At 38.3% G+C, this 17,500-nt stretch overlaps 2 protein-coding genes across 2 annotated transcripts; both read left to right on the top strand.

Moving 5' to 3' along the window:
• The first annotated feature begins 1,956 nt into the window (after window positions 1-1,956).
• LOC113820177 (uncharacterized) lies at window positions 1,957-2,421 on the top strand. The gene has a single exon (XM_027372455.2). It carries the CDS (start codon window positions 1,957-1,959, stop codon window positions 2,419-2,421), a length of 465 nt encoding a protein of 154 aa, XP_027228256.2.
• Window positions 2,422-2,474: 53 nt separating this feature from the next.
• LOC138865428 (uncharacterized) lies at window positions 2,475-3,428 on the top strand. Its single transcript, XM_070135763.1, has 3 exons — window positions 2,475-2,558; window positions 2,656-2,918; window positions 3,092-3,428. Exons 1-3 carry the CDS (start codon window positions 2,475-2,477, stop codon window positions 3,426-3,428), a joined length of 684 nt encoding a protein of 227 aa, XP_069991864.1.
• Window positions 3,429-17,500: the final 14,072 nt, after the last annotated feature.

The raw sequence follows: 17,500 nt of genomic DNA, 5'->3' as shown, positions 1-17,500 counted from the left end.
ATAACTTTTAAGTTGGTAGTCAGTCAGTCAGTTGTTTACAGTTGTCTGGGCTTCTAGTAGTTCTTGTAGTCCTGGTGAAGATGATGGTACGTACCAGGGGATTTCTTGTGCTGCACTGTATTCCGGGTAGTCATATGACGTGTTTGGATGGCTATTTCTGTCTTCTAATGACCAAACCTTAGAGTCACTTCCACTTATATACCTTAAGCAAAGCTTCGCAGAAGTTGTATAAGTGGAAGTGACTCTAAGGCTGGGTCATTTGAAGACAGGACTAGCCATGCAAATATGGCAGACGAATACCCTCAGTACAGTGCAGCACAAGAAATACCGTGGACAATCCCATCTTCACCACCAGAAGGAATTCAAGAAATTCTAGAAGCCCAAACAACAAGCAACAACCTAGGTATGTGTGTGTGTGTGTGTGTACACACACACACACACACACTACAGGTAAAAAAAATCTCAAGTGAAGTGATGATACATCATTCAGAAACTAAAAAATATTCCCCATAGTCATTCAGTCATTCCTTCCTTTCCAGAGGAAATCCCCCTACAAAAGCGATTGAACTACTGTGAGGACCACACTCTGCCCTGGTGCACCATAGGGGACAGACCTATCAGATATTGTCTAAAATGCCCAGTGCCTCTTTTGTGATCCCGACAACCAAACAGAGCATGAAAATATGGCCGAAGATGTATTGCATCCACGTCCTAAGACACCGACAGAAATTGATAGACTTGTGCAAAACACAAATTTCTCCAAGCATTCTCACCCAACCTGAATCTCAAGTCATTGAGCCCACTCCTGAACAACTAAATCCTGTGCCTGAAGAACGTATTATCGTAAGTAACGAGGACTTCATTCCTGGAACTCCTGAAAACACCAAGATCGGAGAACTGCCTAAAGCTCGGAGCAGGGTGGATAATCTGGCAACAAGAGGACAAGGAACTAGTAGAACAATTCGATCTAGAAAGGAGAGGTCAGGATCAACTAGCAATGATAGAAGCACTCCTAGGAAGTCAGTCGGAAAGAGATCAACATCATTCAACAGTAGCAGTTCAGATTCCTCCATCAGAAACCTCAAGAAGCTCTTCCAGCTCAAGCTCCAGCCCACCTCCAAAAAGAAATAGAACAAGCAGTACAGGAAGCAATGAACATAGATTGGGAACTCCCAATGGAAGACCGAGCAGTCCATGCACAACACCTCCCAATTCTCCTCAAAGGCTTCCCAACGAACAAGACAAAATGAACAGAGGGCGATTGGCAGGGAGTGAAGATGATAAACAAACGGAAACGGGAAGCTACTTCATATTCATCGTCCACACAAGACCAAGACCACAAAGACTCGGAGGAAGAAAAGCAAACTTCACCATCACAGATCACGGTGACCACTGGCACATCACCTTCCGATGCCACCCCACCAACAGATCAAGACAATAGAATACAATTATCAACTTCCTGGGACTTGACCTTGGAGCCAGAGCCGAAGCGGAGGCAACTTGTCAACTTGTCAAAGATATTAAGAGATGGATACTTTACTTTATCAGATACGGACTTCAAAGAATTTCTTATTTTGGTATTGGTCACGAAATCGTTAAGCAGATAATCAAATACTTTTCAAGACCAAGCCTGAAGACACAGTCGACAGTCCATGCCCATACATGACAGAAAACAGAGAACAGAGGACTAACGAAGAAAATACCCAGAAAATTCAAGAATTTGACTACCTAGATGATCTAGTCCAACGTTATACACCTAGGACAGTGAATGACCTCATCAACAAGAAAAGATGAATTCAAGCAACTATACCTCCTCTGCCGTGGTAATTATAAAGATAAGCAGAAGTCAGTCATCATGTTCCACAACAAAGAAAAACAAAAACAAAGTGAATGCTCCATCATTGAAAACTTGGAACTACTCTACTACTCTCCAAACGTCCACCCAACATCAACAACATGAAATGGATCCAATGTCTCTTCAAGGAAAACAGAATAGATATAGTAAACTTCCTCACATGGTTCACCCTCATAGCTGACAAGAAAATATATAAGATCAACACTCTCGTCCTTCAAGGACCTACGGGCACCGGAAAATCACTGACACTAAATGCACTTATTGGCCAACTGAACACAGGCATTGTCACAAGAACAGGAGATGCGAACCAATTCCACCTACAAAACCTTCTTGGAAAATCATACGGACTGTTCGAAGAACCCAGAATCAGTCAAATAACAATTGATGACTTCAAGTTACTCTTTGAGGGAGCATGCTTTGAGATAAATGTAGAACACCAAGAACCAGAAATGTTAACAAGAATAACTATCTTTGTCTCAACAAAGATATCAACTACTGGGTACCACCATCAGGCGGTAATGCCCTCTACACAACGACAAAAACATTCCTCCTCCGGAAACCTATAAAATGACTCTCTGACAAAGGAAGCCACAATTCAGCCCTGGACCCTCCACCAGGAATGATCACAAGTGACGACTTCCTCGGACTCTTCAAGAGATTCGACAAAGAAATCTCCTACTTAAAAGAAAGTATTCTAGAAGATGTATTCAGAGGCGACGCCGAAGAAGAGACCGAGATCTGATGACGACGACGGTGACAAACACCACCACCTAGAAGGAGACTCATATATGGACCAATAGAGATGTATCAACTACAACTCCTTCTTTGTTGACATAACTACAAGAAGATACTGGGAATTTGACGCTGCGGGCGAAGCAACATTCTCAGGACGAAAACTGTACCTCCTCCAGATCGACTGGATGCAACTGTACTTATGGACTATAAAGAGTACAGATGGAACTGCTATAAAAACTGTACGTTTCAAAGACATCGAACATATGATGCAAACCTATAGTTACACTAGAATTACAATGCACAGCATGATCCCAACAATGAAAGACCTGTAAGTCTATGGAGGTACTAGTATTGAAACCTTATCATTCACGGACACCCCATACCTGGAGATCTACAAGGACACTACAGGTATCTATAATGAACTAAAATCAGCAAGTGAAATTCATCTAACGCTTGACAAATGGCTACAAAACCCCCAAGTTAAGATATCCTCTACTGCAGAAAACTACTAAACCTCCTTTTACAGTTGGGTTTCATGGAACAAATGAGAGCTGGGGACAGAAAAACATTTAGCGTCCACGGAGACACCATGAACTGGTACACGGGAAGCATCAATGACACATCAGCATTTTACATCCCTAAATGGTGCGGCAACAGAGGATGGTCCAAACCAGGAGATGGACTCATGAAAGCAAACTATGCACACCAATCCCCGTTCCACCCAATCTTCTGCAGAATGACCCCAGTAAAAAGACCAAATGGAGAAGAACTCAAACTCTCACCTCGAGTTCAAGCAGACCTCTTCATGACCATCGAGGTCCGACATGGCCCACAATGACAACTAGTGGGGGATGGCCGACGCCAATACTTACACACTGGACAGTGGACCGACTTTGGCACATACAAAGTCCCCATACTGCCTACTAACAGCTTCCTGCTACAGCTTACTAACAACAAAATCAAATAAAAAACATTAAAACCTACAACTACTCTCTTTACCCCATACACAACCGGCTACCCAGGCATGGTGGGCTCCCGCTACCCAGGCATGGTGGGACAATTGACTATAACTACCGACAAGTCACTTCTCAAAAATATTATTTCACCCGTAGCCAGTCGTACCCTAAACTCCATTGGCTTGTCCTGCCGTCACATAAGCGCGAAACGCGGGTACCAGTTCAAATGAACACGTGACGTCAGACATGCCAACGGCCATCTGCGAAACGTGCACCAGGGTAGAGTGTGGTCATCACACTAGTCCAGTCGTTTATGTAGGGGGATGTCCTCTGAAAGGAGAGGAATGACTTATTGACTATGGGGAATTTTTCATTTTTTGTGAATGATGTATTGTCACTTCACTTAAAAGGTTTTTGGTTGTAGTCAGTCACTTACCTAAGTTGTTGATTGTTGTTTGTGCTTCTAGAAGTTCTGGTGATGAAGATGGGATTGTCCACGGTATTTCTTGTGCTGCACTGTATTCCAGGTAGTCGTCTGCCATGTTTGCATGGCTAGTCCTGCCTTCAAATGACCCAGCCTTAGAGTCACTCGAACTTATATATCTTCTACAAAGCAGTTGTTGATTGTTGTTTGTGCTTCTAAGGTTGGGTCATTTGAAGACAGGACTAGCCATGCAAATATGGCAGACGACTACCCTCAGTACAGTGCAGCACAAGAAATACCGTGGACAATCCCATCTTCACCACCAGAAGGACTTCAAGAACAATCAACAACTAATTTAAGTGACTGACTACAGCTCAAAAACTTTTAAGTGAAATGACGATACATCATTCAGAAACTAAAAAAATATTCCCCATAGTCATAGACTATAGAAGTGAGGAATCATTCACCAGCAAAAGACCATAGAAGTAAGGAATCATTCACCAGCAAAGGACTATACAAGTGAGGAATCATTCATCAGCAAAAGACCATAGAAGGGAGGAATCATTCATCAGCAAAAGACTATAGAAGTGAGGAATCATTCATCAGTAAAAGATTATAGAAGTGAGGAATCATTCACCAGCAAAAGACAATAGAAGTGAGGAATCATTCATCAGCAAAAGACTATAGAAGAGAGGAATCATTCATCAGCAAAAGACTATAGAAGTGAGGAATCATTCATCAGCAAAAGACCATAGAAGTGATGAATCATTCACCAGCAAAAGACTATAAAAGTGAGGAATCATTCATCAGCAAAAGACTAGAAGTGAGGAATCATTCACCAGCAAAAGACTATGGAAGTGAGGAATCATTCACCAGCAAAAGACCATAGAAGTGGGGAATCATTCATCAGCTAAAGACTATAGAAGTGAGGAATCATTCACCAGCAAAAGACCATAGAAGTAAGGAATCATTCATCAGCAAAAGATTAGAAGTGAGGAATCATTCACCAGCAAAAGACTATAGAAGTGAGGAATCATTCATCATCAAAAGACCATAGAAGTAAGGAATCATTCACCAACAAAAGATTATAGAAGTAAGGAATCATTCATCAGCAAAAGACTATAGAAGTGAGGAATCATTCATCAGCAAAAGACTATAGAAGTGAGGAATCATTCATCAGCAAAAGACTATAGACGTAAGGAATCATTCATCAGCAAAAGACTATAGAAGTGAGGAATCATTCATCAGCAAAAGACTATAGAAGTGAGGAATCATTCATCAGCAGAAGACTATAGAAGTGAGGAATCATTCACCAGCAAAAGACTATAGAAGTGAGGAATCATTCACCAGCAAAAGACTATAGACGTAAAGAATCATTCATCAGCAAAAGACTATAGAAGTGAGGAATCATTCACCAGCAAAAGACTATAGAAGTGAGGAATCATTCACCAACAAAAGACTATAGAAGTAAGGAATCATTCATCAGCAAAAGACTATAGAAGTGAGGAATCATTCATCAGCAAAAGACTATAGAAGTGAGGAATCATTCACCAGCAAAAGACTATAGAAGTGAGGAATCATTCACCAGCAAAAGACTATAGAAGTGAGGAATCATTCATCAGCAAAAGACTATAGAAGTGAGGAATCATTCACCAACAAAAGACTATAGAAGTGAGGAATCATTCATCAGCAAAGGACTAGAAGTGAGGAATCATTCATCAGCAAAGGACTAGAAGTGAGGAATCATTCACCAGCAAAAGCATATAGAAGTGAGGAATCATTCACCAGCAAAAGACTATAGAAGTGAGGAATCATTCATCAGCAAAGGACTAGAAGTGAGGAATCATTCATCAGCAAAAGACTATAGAAGTAAGGAATCATTCACCAGCAAAAGACCATAGAAGTGAGGAATCATTCACCAGCAAAAGACTGTAGAAGTGAGGAATCATTCACCAGCAAAAGACTGTAGAAGTGAGGAATCATTCATCAGCAAAAGACTATAGAAGTGAGGAATCATTCATCAGCAAAAGACTAGACGTGAGGAATCATTCATCAGCAAACGACTATGGAAGTGAGGAATCATTCACCAGCAAAAGACCATAGAAGTGAGGAATCATTCATCAGCAAAAGACTATAGAAGTAAGGAATCATTCATCAGCAAAAGACTATAGAAGTAAGGAATCATTCATCAGCAAAAGACTATAGAAGTGAGGAATCATTCACCAGCAAAAGACTACAGAAGTGAGGAATCATTCATCAGCAAAAGACTATAGAAGTGAGGAATCATTCACCAGCAAAAGACTATGGAAGTGAGGAATCATTCATCAGCAAAAGACTATAAAAGTGAGGAATCATTCATCAGCAAAAGACGATAGAAGTGAGGAATCATTCACCAGCAAAAGAATATAGAAGTAAGGAATCATTCATCAGCAAAAGACCATAGAAGTGAGGAATCATTCACCAACAAAAGACTAGACGTGAGGAATCATTCATCAGCAAAAGACTATAAAAGTGAGGAATCATTCATCAGCAAAAGACGATAGAAGTGATGAATCATTCACCAGCAAAAGAATATAGAAGTGAGGAATCATTCACCAGCAAAAGACTATAGAAGTAAGGAATCATTCATCAGCAAAAGACCATAGAAGTGAGGAATCATTCACCAGCAAAAGACTATAGAAGTGAGGAATCATTCATCAGCAAAAGACTATAGAAGTGAGGAATCATTCACCAGCAAAAGACTATAGAAGTGAGGAATCATTCACCAGCAAAAGACTATAGAAGTAAGGAATCATTCACCAGCAAAAGACTATAGAAGTGAGGAATCATTCACCAGCAAAAGACTATAGAAGTGAGGAATCATTCACCAGCAAAAGACTATAGAAGTGAGGAATCATTCACCAGCAAAAGACTATAGAAGTGAGGAATCATTCACCAGCAAAAGACTATAGAAGTGAGGAATCATTCACCAGCAAAAGACTATAGAAGTGAGGAATCATTCATCAGCAAAAGACTATAGAAGTGAGGAATCATTCATCAGCAAAAGACTATAGAAGTGAGGAATCATTCACCAGCAAAAGACTATAGAAGTGAGGAATCATTCACCAGCAAAAGACTATAGAAGTGAGGAATCATTCACCAGCAAAAGACTATAGAAGTGAGGAATCATTCATCAGCAAAAGACTATAGAAGTGAGGAATCATTCATCAGCAAAAGACTATAGAAGTGAGGAATCATTCACCAGCAAAAGACTATAGAAGTGAGGAATCATTCATCAGCAAAAGACTATAGAAGTGAGGAATCATTCACCAGCAAAAGACTATAGAAGTGAGGAATCATTCATCAGCAAAAGACTATAGAAGTGAGGAATCATTCATCAGCAAAAGACTATAGAAGTGAGGAATCATTCACCAGCAAAAGACTATAGAAGTGAGGAATCATTCATCAGCAAAAGACTATAGAAGTGAGGAATCATTCACCAGCAAAAGACTATAGAAGTGAGGAATCATTCATCAGCAAAAGACTATAGAAGTGAGGAATCATTCACCAGCAAAAGACTATAGAAGTGAGGAATCATTCATCAGCAAAAGACTATAGAAGTGAGGAATCATTCACCAGCAAAAGACTATAGAAGTGAGGAATCATTCATCAGCAAAAGACTATAGAAGTGAGGAATCATTCACCAGCAAAAGACTATAGAAGTGAGGAATCATTCACCAGCAAAAGACTATAGAAGTGAGGAATCATTCATCAGCAAAAGACTATAGAAGTGAGGAATCATTCACCAGCAAAAGACTATAGAAGTGAGGAATCATTCACCAGCAAAAGACTATAGAAGTGAGGAATCATTCACCAGCAAAAGACTATAGAAGTGAGGAATCATTCACCAGCAAAAGACTATAGAAGTGAGGAATCATTCACCAGCAAAAGACTATAGAAGTGAGGAATCATTCACCAGCAAAAGACTATAGAAGTGAGGAATCATTCACCAGCAAAAGACTATAGAAGTGAGGAATCATTCATCAGCAAAAGACTATAGAAGTGAGGAATCATTCATCAGCAAAAGACTATAGAAGTGAGGAATCATTCATCAGCAAAAGACTATAGAAGTGAGGAATCATTCACCAGCAAAAGACTATAGAAGTGAGGAATCATTCACCAGCAAAAGACTATAGAAGTGAGGAATCATTCACCAGCAAAAGACTATAGAAGTGAGGAATCATTCACCAGCAAAAGACTATAGAAGTGAGGAATCATTCACCAGCAAAAGACTATAGAAGTGAGGAATCATTCATCAGTAAAAGACTATAGAAGTGAGGAATCATTCATCACCAAAAGACTATAGAAGTGAGGAATCATTCACCAGCAAAAGACTATAGAAGTGAGGAATCATTCACCAGCAAAAGACTATGGAAGTGAGGAATCATTCACCAGCAAAAGACTATAGAAGTGAGGAATCATTCACCAGCAAAAGACTATAGAAGTGAGGAATCATTCACCAGCAAAAGACTATAGAAGTGAGGAATCATTCACCAGCAAAAGACTATGGAAGTGAGGAATCATTCACCAGCAAAAGACTACAGAAGTGAGGAATCATTCACCAGCAAAAGACTACAGAAGTGAGGAATCATTCATCAGCAAAAGACTATAGAAGTGAGGAATCATTCACCAGCAAAAGACTATAGAAGTGAGGAATCATTCACCAGCAAAAGACTATGGAAGTAAGGAATCGTTCACCAGCAAAAGACTACAGAAGTGAGGAATCATTCATCAGCAAAAGACTATAGAAGTGAGGAATCGTTCACCAGCAAAAGACTATGGAAGTAAGGAATCGTTCACCAGCAAAAGACTATAGAAGTGAGGAATCATTCACCAGCAAAAGACTATAGTAGAAGTGAGGAATCATTCATCACCAAAAGACTATAGAAGTGAGGAATCATTCACCAGCAAAAGACTATAGAAGTAAGGAATCATTCACCAGCAAAAGACTATAGAAGTGAGGAATCATTCACCAGCAAAAGACTATAGAAGTGAGGAATCATTCACCAGCAAAAGACTATAGAAGTGAGGAATCATTCACCAGCAAAAGACTATAGAAGTAAGGAATCATTCATCAGCAAAAGACTATAGAAGTGAGGAATCATTCACCAGCAAAAGACTATAGAAGTGAGGAATCATTCATCAGCAAAAGACTATAGAAGTAAGGAATCATTCACCAGCAAAAGACTATAGAAGTGAGGAATCATTCACCAGCAAAAGACTATAGAAGTGAGGAATCATTCATCAGTAAAAGACTATAGAAGTGAGGAATCATTCATCAGCAAAAGACTATAGAAGTGAGGAATCATTCACCAGCAAAAGACTATAGAAGTGAGGAATCATTCACCAGCAAAAGACTATAGAAGTAAGGAATCATTCACCAGCAAAAGACTATGGAAGTTAGGAATCATTCATCAACAAAAGACTATAGAAGTGAGGAATCATTCATCAGCAAAAGACTATAGAAGTGAGGAATCATTCACCAGCAAAAGACTATAGAAGTAAGGAATCATTCATCAACAAAAGACTATAGAAGTGAGGAATCATTCATCAACAAAAGACTATAGAAGTGAGGAATCATTCACCAGCAAAAGACTATAGAAGTGAGGAATCATTCACCAGCAAAAGACTACAGAAGTGAGGAATCATTCATCAGCAAAAGACTATAGAAGTGAGGAATCATTCACCAGCAAAAGACTATAGAAGTAAGGAATCATTCACCAGCAAAAGACTATGGAAGTGAGGAATCATTCATCAGCAAAAGACTATAGAAGTGAGGAATCATTCATCAACAAAAGACTATAGAAGTGAGGAATCATTCACCAACAAAAGACTATAGAAGTGAGGAATCATTCACCAGCAAAAGACTATAGAAGTGAGGAATCATTCACCAGCAAAAGACTATAGAAGTGAGGAATCATTCACCAGCAAAAGACTATGGAAGTGAGGAATCATTCACCAGCAAAAGACCATAGAAGTGAGGAATCATTCATCAGCAAAAGACCATAGAAGTGAGGAATCATTCACCAGCAAAAGACTATAGAAGTGAGGAATCATTCATCAGCAAAAGACTATAGAAGTGAGGAATCATTCACCAGCAAAAGACTATAGAAGTGAGGAATCATTCACCAGCAAAAGACTATAGAAGTGAGGAATCATTCATCAGCAAAAGACTATAGAAGTGACGAGTCATTCATCAGCAAAAGACTATAGAAATAAGGAATCATTCATCAGCAAAAGACTATAGGAGTAAGGAATCATTCACCAACAAAAGACTATAGAAGTGAGGAATCATTCATCAGCAAAAGACCATAGAAGTGAGGAATCATTCACCAGGAAAAGACTATAGAAGTGAGGAATCATTCACCAGCAAAAGACTATAGAAGTGAGGAATCATTCATCACCAAAAGACTATAGAAGTGAGGAATCATTCACCAGCAAAAGACTATAGAAGTGAGGAATCATTCATCAGCAAAAGACTATAGAAGTGAGGAATCATTCATCAGCAAAAGACTATAGAAGTGAGGAATCATTCACCAGCAAAAGACTATAGAAGTGAGGAATCATTCACCAGCAAAAGACTATAGAAGTGAGGAATCATTCATCAGCAAAAGACTATAGAAGTGAGGAATCATTCACCAGCAAAAGACTATAGAAGTGAGGAATCATTCACCAGCAAAAGACTATAGAAGTGAGGAATCATTCATCAGCAAAAGACTATAGAAGTGACGAATCATTCATCAGCAAAAGACTATAGAAATAAGGAATCATTCATCAGCAAAAGACTATAGGAGTAAGGAATCATTCACCAACAAAAGACTATAGAAGTGAGGAATCATTCATCAGCAAAAGACCATAGAAGTGAGGAATCATTCACCAGGAAAAGACTATAGAAGTGAGGAATCATTCACCAGCAAAAGACTATAGAAGTGAGGAATCATTCATCAGCAAAAGACTATAGAAGTGAGGAATCATTCACCAGCAAAAGACTATAGAAGTGAGGAATCATTCATCAGCAAAAGACTATAGAAGTGAGGAATCATTCATCAGCAAAAGACTATAGAAGTGAGGAATCATTCACCAGCAAAAGACTATAGAAGTGAGGAATCATTCACCAGCAAAAGACTATAGAAGTGAGGAATCATTCATCAGCAAAAGACCATAGAAGTGAGGAATCATTCACCAGGAAAAGACTATAGAAGTGAGGAATCATTCACCAGCAAAAGACTATAGAAGTGAGGAATCATTCATCAGCAAAAGACTATAGAAGTGAGGAATCATTCACCAGCAAAAGACTATAGAAGTGAGGAATCATTCATCAGCAAAAGACTATAGAAGTGAGGAATCATTCATCAGCAAAAGACTATAGAAGTGAGGAATCATTCATCAGCAAAAGACTATAGAAGTGAGGAATCATTCATCAGCAAAAGACCATAGAAGGAATCATTCATCAGCAAAAGACTATGGAAGTGAGGAATCATTCATCAGCAAAAGACTATAGAAGTGAGGAATCATTCATCAGCAAAAGACCATAGAAGTGAAGAATCATTCACCAGCAAAAGACTATAGAAGTGAGGAATCATTCATCAGCAAAAGACTATAGAAGTGAGGAATCATTCACCAGCAAAAGACTATAGAAGTGAGGAATCATTCATCAGCAAAAGACTATAGAAGTGAGGAATCATTCATCAGCAAAAGACTATAGAAGTGAGGAATCATTCACCAGCAAAAGACTATAGAAGTGAGGAATCATTCATCAGCAAAAGACTATAGAAGTGAGGAATCATTCATCAGCAAAAGACCATAGAAGTGAGGAATCATTCACCAGGAAAAGACTATAGAAGTGAGGAATCATTCACCAGCAAAAGACTATAGAAGTGAGGAATCATTCATCAGCAAAAGACTATAGAAGTGAGGAATCATTCACCAGCAAAAGACTATAGAAGTGAGGAATCATTCACCAGCAAAAGACTATAGAAGTGAGGAATCATTCATCAGCAAAAGACTATAGAAGTGAGGAATCATTCATCAGCAAAAGACTATAGAAGTGAGGAATCATTCACCAGCAAAAGACTATAGAAGTGAGGAATCATTCACCAGCAAAAAAATATAGAAGTGAGGAATCATTCACCAGCAAAAGACTATAGAAGTGAGGAATCATTCACCAGCAAAAGACTATAGAAGTGAGGAATCATTCACCAGCAAAAGACTATAGAAGTGAGGAATCATTCACCAGCAAAAGACTATAGAAGTGAGGAATCATTCACCAGCAAAAGACTATAGTAGAAGTGAGGAATCATTCATCACCAAAAGACTATAGAAGTGAGGAATCATTCATCAGCAAAAGACTATAGAAGTGAGGAATCATTCACCAGCAAAAGACTATAGTAGAAGTGAGGAATCATTCATCAGCAAAAGACCATAGAAGTGAGGAATCATTCACAAGCAAAAGACTATAGAAGTGAGGAATCATTCACCAGCAAAAGACTATAGAAGTGAGGAATTATTCATCAGCAAAAGACTATAGAAGTGAGGAATCATTCATCAGCAAAAGACTATAGAAGTGAGGAATCATTCACCAGCAAAAGACTATAGAAGTGAGGAATCATTCATCAGCAAAAGACTAAAGAAGTGAGGAATCATTCATCACCAAAAGACTATAGAAGTGAGGAATCATTCATCACCAAAAGACTATAGAAGTGAGGAATCATTCACCAGCAAAAGACTGTAGAAGTGAGGAATCATTCATCAGCAAAAGACTATAGAAGTGAGGAATCATTCACCAGCAAAAGACTATAGAAGTAAGGAATCATTCATCAGCAAAAGACTATAGAAGTGAGGAATCATTCACCAGCAAAAGACTATAGTAGAAGTGAGGAATCATTCACCAGCAAAAGACTATAGTAGAAATGAGGAATCATTCATCAGCAAAAGACTATAGAAGTGAGGAATCATTCACCAGCAAAAGACTATAGAAGTGAGGAATCATTCACCAGCAAAAGACTATAGAAGTGAGGAATCATTCACCAGCAAAAGACTATAGAAGTGAGGAATCATTCACCAGCAAAAGACTATAGAAGTGAGGAATCATTCACCAACAAAAGACTATAGAAGTGAGGAATCATTCACCAGCAAAAGACTATAGAAGTGAGGAATCATTCACCAGCAAAAGACTATAGAAGTGAGGAATCATTCACCAGCAAAAGACTATAGAAGTGAGGAATCATTCACCAGCAAAAGACTATAGAAGTGAGGAATCATTCACCAGCAAAAGACTATAGAAGCAAGGAATCATTCACCAACAAAAGACTATAGAAGTGAGGAATCTTTCACCAGCAAAAGACTATAGAAGTGAGGAATCATTCACCAGGAAAAGACTATAGAAGTGAGGAATCATTCACCAGCAAAAGACTATAGAAGTGAGGAATCATTCACCAGCAAAAGACTATAGAAGCAAGGAATCATTCACCAGCAAAAGACTATAGAAGTGAGGAATCATTCATCACCAAAAGACTATAGAAGTGAGGAATCATTCACCAGCAAAAGACTATGGAAGTGAGGAATCATTCACCAGCAAAAGACTATAGAAGTGAGGAATCATTCACCAGCAAAAGACTATAGAAGTGAGGAATCATTCACCAGCAAAAGACTGTAGAAGTGAGGAATCATTCACCAGCAAAAGACTATGGAAGTGAGGAATCATTCACCAGCAAAAGACTATAGAAGTGAGGAATCATTCACCAGCAAAAGACTATAGAAGCAAGGAATCATTCACCAGCAAAAGACTATAGAAGTGAGGAATCATTCATCACCAAAAGACTATAGAAGTGAGGAATCATTCACCAGCAAAAGACTATGGAAGTGAGGAATCATTCACCAGCAAAAGACTATGGAAGTGAGGAATCATTCACCAGCAAAAGACTATGGAAGTGAGGAATCATTCACCAGCAAAAGACTATAGAAGTGAGGAATCATTCACCAGCAAAAGACTATAGAAGCAAGGAATCATTCACCAGCAAAAGACTATAGAAGTGAGGAATCATTCACCAGCAAAAGACTATGGAAGTGAGGAATCATTCATCAGCAAAAGACTATAGAAGTGAGGAATCATTCACCAGCAAAAGACTATGGAAGTGAGGAATCATTCACCAGCAAAAGACTATAGAAGTGAGGAATCATTCACCAGCAAAAGACTATAGAAGTGAGGAATCATTCATCAGCAAAAGACTATAGAAGTGAGGAATCATTCATCAGCAAAAGACTAGAAGTGAGGAATCATTCACCAGCAAAAGACTATAGAAGTGAGGAATCATTCACCAGCAAAAGACTATAGAAGTGAGGAATCATTCATCAGCAAAAGACTATAGAAGTGAGGAATCATTCATCAGCAAAAGACTATAGAAGTGAGGGATCATTCAACAGCAAAAGTCTATAGAAGTGAGGAATCATTCATCAGCAAAAGACTATAGAAGTGAGGAATCATTCATCAGCAAAAGACTATAGAAGTGAGGAATCATTCATCAGCAAAAGACTATAGAAGTGAGGAATCATTCACCAGCAAAAGACTATAGAAGTGAGGAATCATTCATCAGCAAAAGACTATAGAAGTGAGGGATCATTCATCAGCAAAAGACTAGAAGTGAGGAATCATTCACCAGCAAAAGACTATAGAAGTGAGGAATCATTCACCAGCAAAAGACTATAGAAGTGAGGAATCATTCATCAGCAAAAGACTATAGAAGTGAGGAATCATTCATCGGCAAAAGACTAGAAGTGAGGAATCATTCATCAGCAAAAGACTAGAAGTGAGGAATCATTCATCAGCAAAAGACTATAGAAGTGAGTAATCATTCATCAGCAAAAGACTATAGAAGTGAGGAATCATTCATCAGCAAAAGACTATAGAAGTGAGTAATCATTCATCAGCAAAAGACTATAGAAGTGAGTAATCATTCATCAGCAAAAGACTATAGAAGTGAGGAATCATTCATCAGCAAAAGACTATAGAAGTGAGGAATCATTCATCAGCAAAAGACTATAGAAGTGAGGAATCATTCATCAGCAAAAGACTATAGAAGTGAGTAATCATTCATCAGCAAAAGACTATAGAAGTGAGGAATCATTCACCAGCAAACGACTATAGAAGTGAGGAATCATTCACCAACAAAAGACTATAGTAGAAGTGAGGAATCATTTATCATCAAAAGACTATAGAAGTGAGGAATCATTCACCAGCAAAAGACTATAGAATTGAGGAATCATTCACCAGCAAAAGACTATAGTAGAAGTGAGGAATCATTTATCATCAAAAGACTATAGAAGTGAGGAATCATTCACCAGCAAACGACTATGGAAGTGAGGAATCATTCACCAGCAAAAGATTATAGAAGTGAGGAATCATTCATCAGCAAAAGACTATAGAAGTGAGGAATCATTCACCAGCAAAAGACTATAGAAGTGAGGAATCATTCATCAGCAAAAGACTATAGAAGTGAGGAATCATTCACCAGCAAAAGACTATAGAAGTGAGGAATCATTCACCAGCAAAAGACTATAGAAGTGAGGAATCATTCACCAGCAAAAGACAAGTAGTTTTTGAAGGCCACTTGCTGGTGATGATGGCATTTCCCAGGGTATTTTTTGTGCGTCACTATATGTTCGGTAGTCGTCTGACATAGTTGGTATGACTAGTCCTGTCTTCAAATGAAATGGTATCTCAGTCACTTACCCTTAAATACCCTATGCGAAGCGCTTCGCAGAGGGTATTTCAGGGTAAGTGACTCTGATACCTTGTCATTTGAAGACAGAACAAGCCATAGGAACCATGTCAGACGTGGATTATACCATAATCATCACCAGAAGGACTTGACGAAATTCTCTCAAATTCTACAAACATCAACTGCCTAGGTAAGTGACTGACTATACCTGAAACACATGAGTGAAGTGACGATATCATAGTCTCATCCAAAACAATATACAGTCATAGTCACTCACTCTATCTATCTCTCCACACACACCAAATATCACTACTTAAGAGGATAAACTACTATGGGGATCATTCACCAGCAAAAGACTATAGATGTGAGGAATCATTCACCAGCAAAAGACTATAGATGTGAGGAATCATTCACCAGCAAAAGACCATACATTCATACATTATCCGTCTACCAAGCTCACGTTGAACACTTTTCACAATGAAGCATTTAGAATCCTTATCTTCTGTATTTATCGAGAGAAAAGAACTATCAATACACTTCCAACTTGACTACATACATATGATTTACCAAATGAAAGAATTATAAATTCCATAACCTCTATATTCATGGACTTTTCAACTCTTATGTGAATAGTCAGTTAGTCATTTGGCATGATAAGGATAAGGAATCCTACAGAGGAGAAAATCAAAACTAAGGATGATATCAAAATAAACGAAAATCAAAGCAGAGGTCAATATCAAAGTACACCAAAGAAGGCATGCAGAAATTTATAAAACATATTTTTCAAACCAAGTGATTAGTTTTTTCTTCACAACCTCGATCGTAACTGTAATATTTACATCAAATGCATCATAAAACACCACAGTAATACTATCGTACACCGTGTCCAAGATCTCTAGACTGTTTCCATAGAAAGGAAAGAGAGAAAATGTGCGTAGAATTCACAGGCCAAAAAATCATTTTCCTGTCTCTCATATGCGGTGAAAAGTCCAGTGAGAAAGGAGAAAGCCTAATTATTTTCAGATCATAATATTTCTAGTGGGATCACTATAGTCACAAGTTTGAGAATTTCTGACAGCAGTATATTTTGACTATAGATATTTATAGCAAAAGACATAAGATATAAATACCATGATAATCACACCAGTGATAAATACAGCCACTATTACTAATTTTGTTTACGCCAAGGCTGATTGTAGTCAAAGAGAGGCAGTGACAGAGAATGCACCAACATACAGTGGTACCGCTCTCTATCATGTGTATGTATTATCGCGGTATCATAATACAAACAAGATTCTGAATTATACCTTCAGTGTTTATTAAAAGGAAGAATTGCATACCTCCCTCCAAAGGAGTGCGGCGAAGTGATGTCTTTTATAGGATATAGGATTTGAGTAATAAAGCCAAAGTAATTTGTATGTAGGCTTATTGTCAGCAAGCTGTGTCACACCGAAGATGAAGAACATTTAACTCTATCAATGGATGTCGTTGAACCATAAAAAGTAGATTATATATGGAATGTCTATGATAGATTTGAGAATTGGGCATGTAAATGTTCATTATATTGATAGCATATAGCTTCTTGACAAGTACTCCCAAGATAAATTTCACTCTCAAAGGGTGTTTCTAAGACAACGCTTTCTTTTTCCAATATATTCTTTATAATTCTATTCACTGCAATCAAATTCAGATAACACAAATTAATGCTGAACTTTCCAAAACAATTCCGGCTTGATATGGAAACCAAATCTTGTTTTGTTAGAGTATTAAAAAA

This window comes from Penaeus vannamei, chromosome 2 (assembly GCF_042767895.1).
Source record: "Penaeus vannamei isolate JL-2024 chromosome 2, ASM4276789v1, whole genome shotgun sequence".
NCBI classification, from domain to species: domain Eukaryota; kingdom Metazoa; phylum Arthropoda; class Malacostraca; order Decapoda; family Penaeidae; genus Penaeus; species Penaeus vannamei.
The sequence above is the reverse complement of the archived record's forward strand: the minus strand, read 5'-3'. Positions and strand labels throughout refer to the sequence as shown.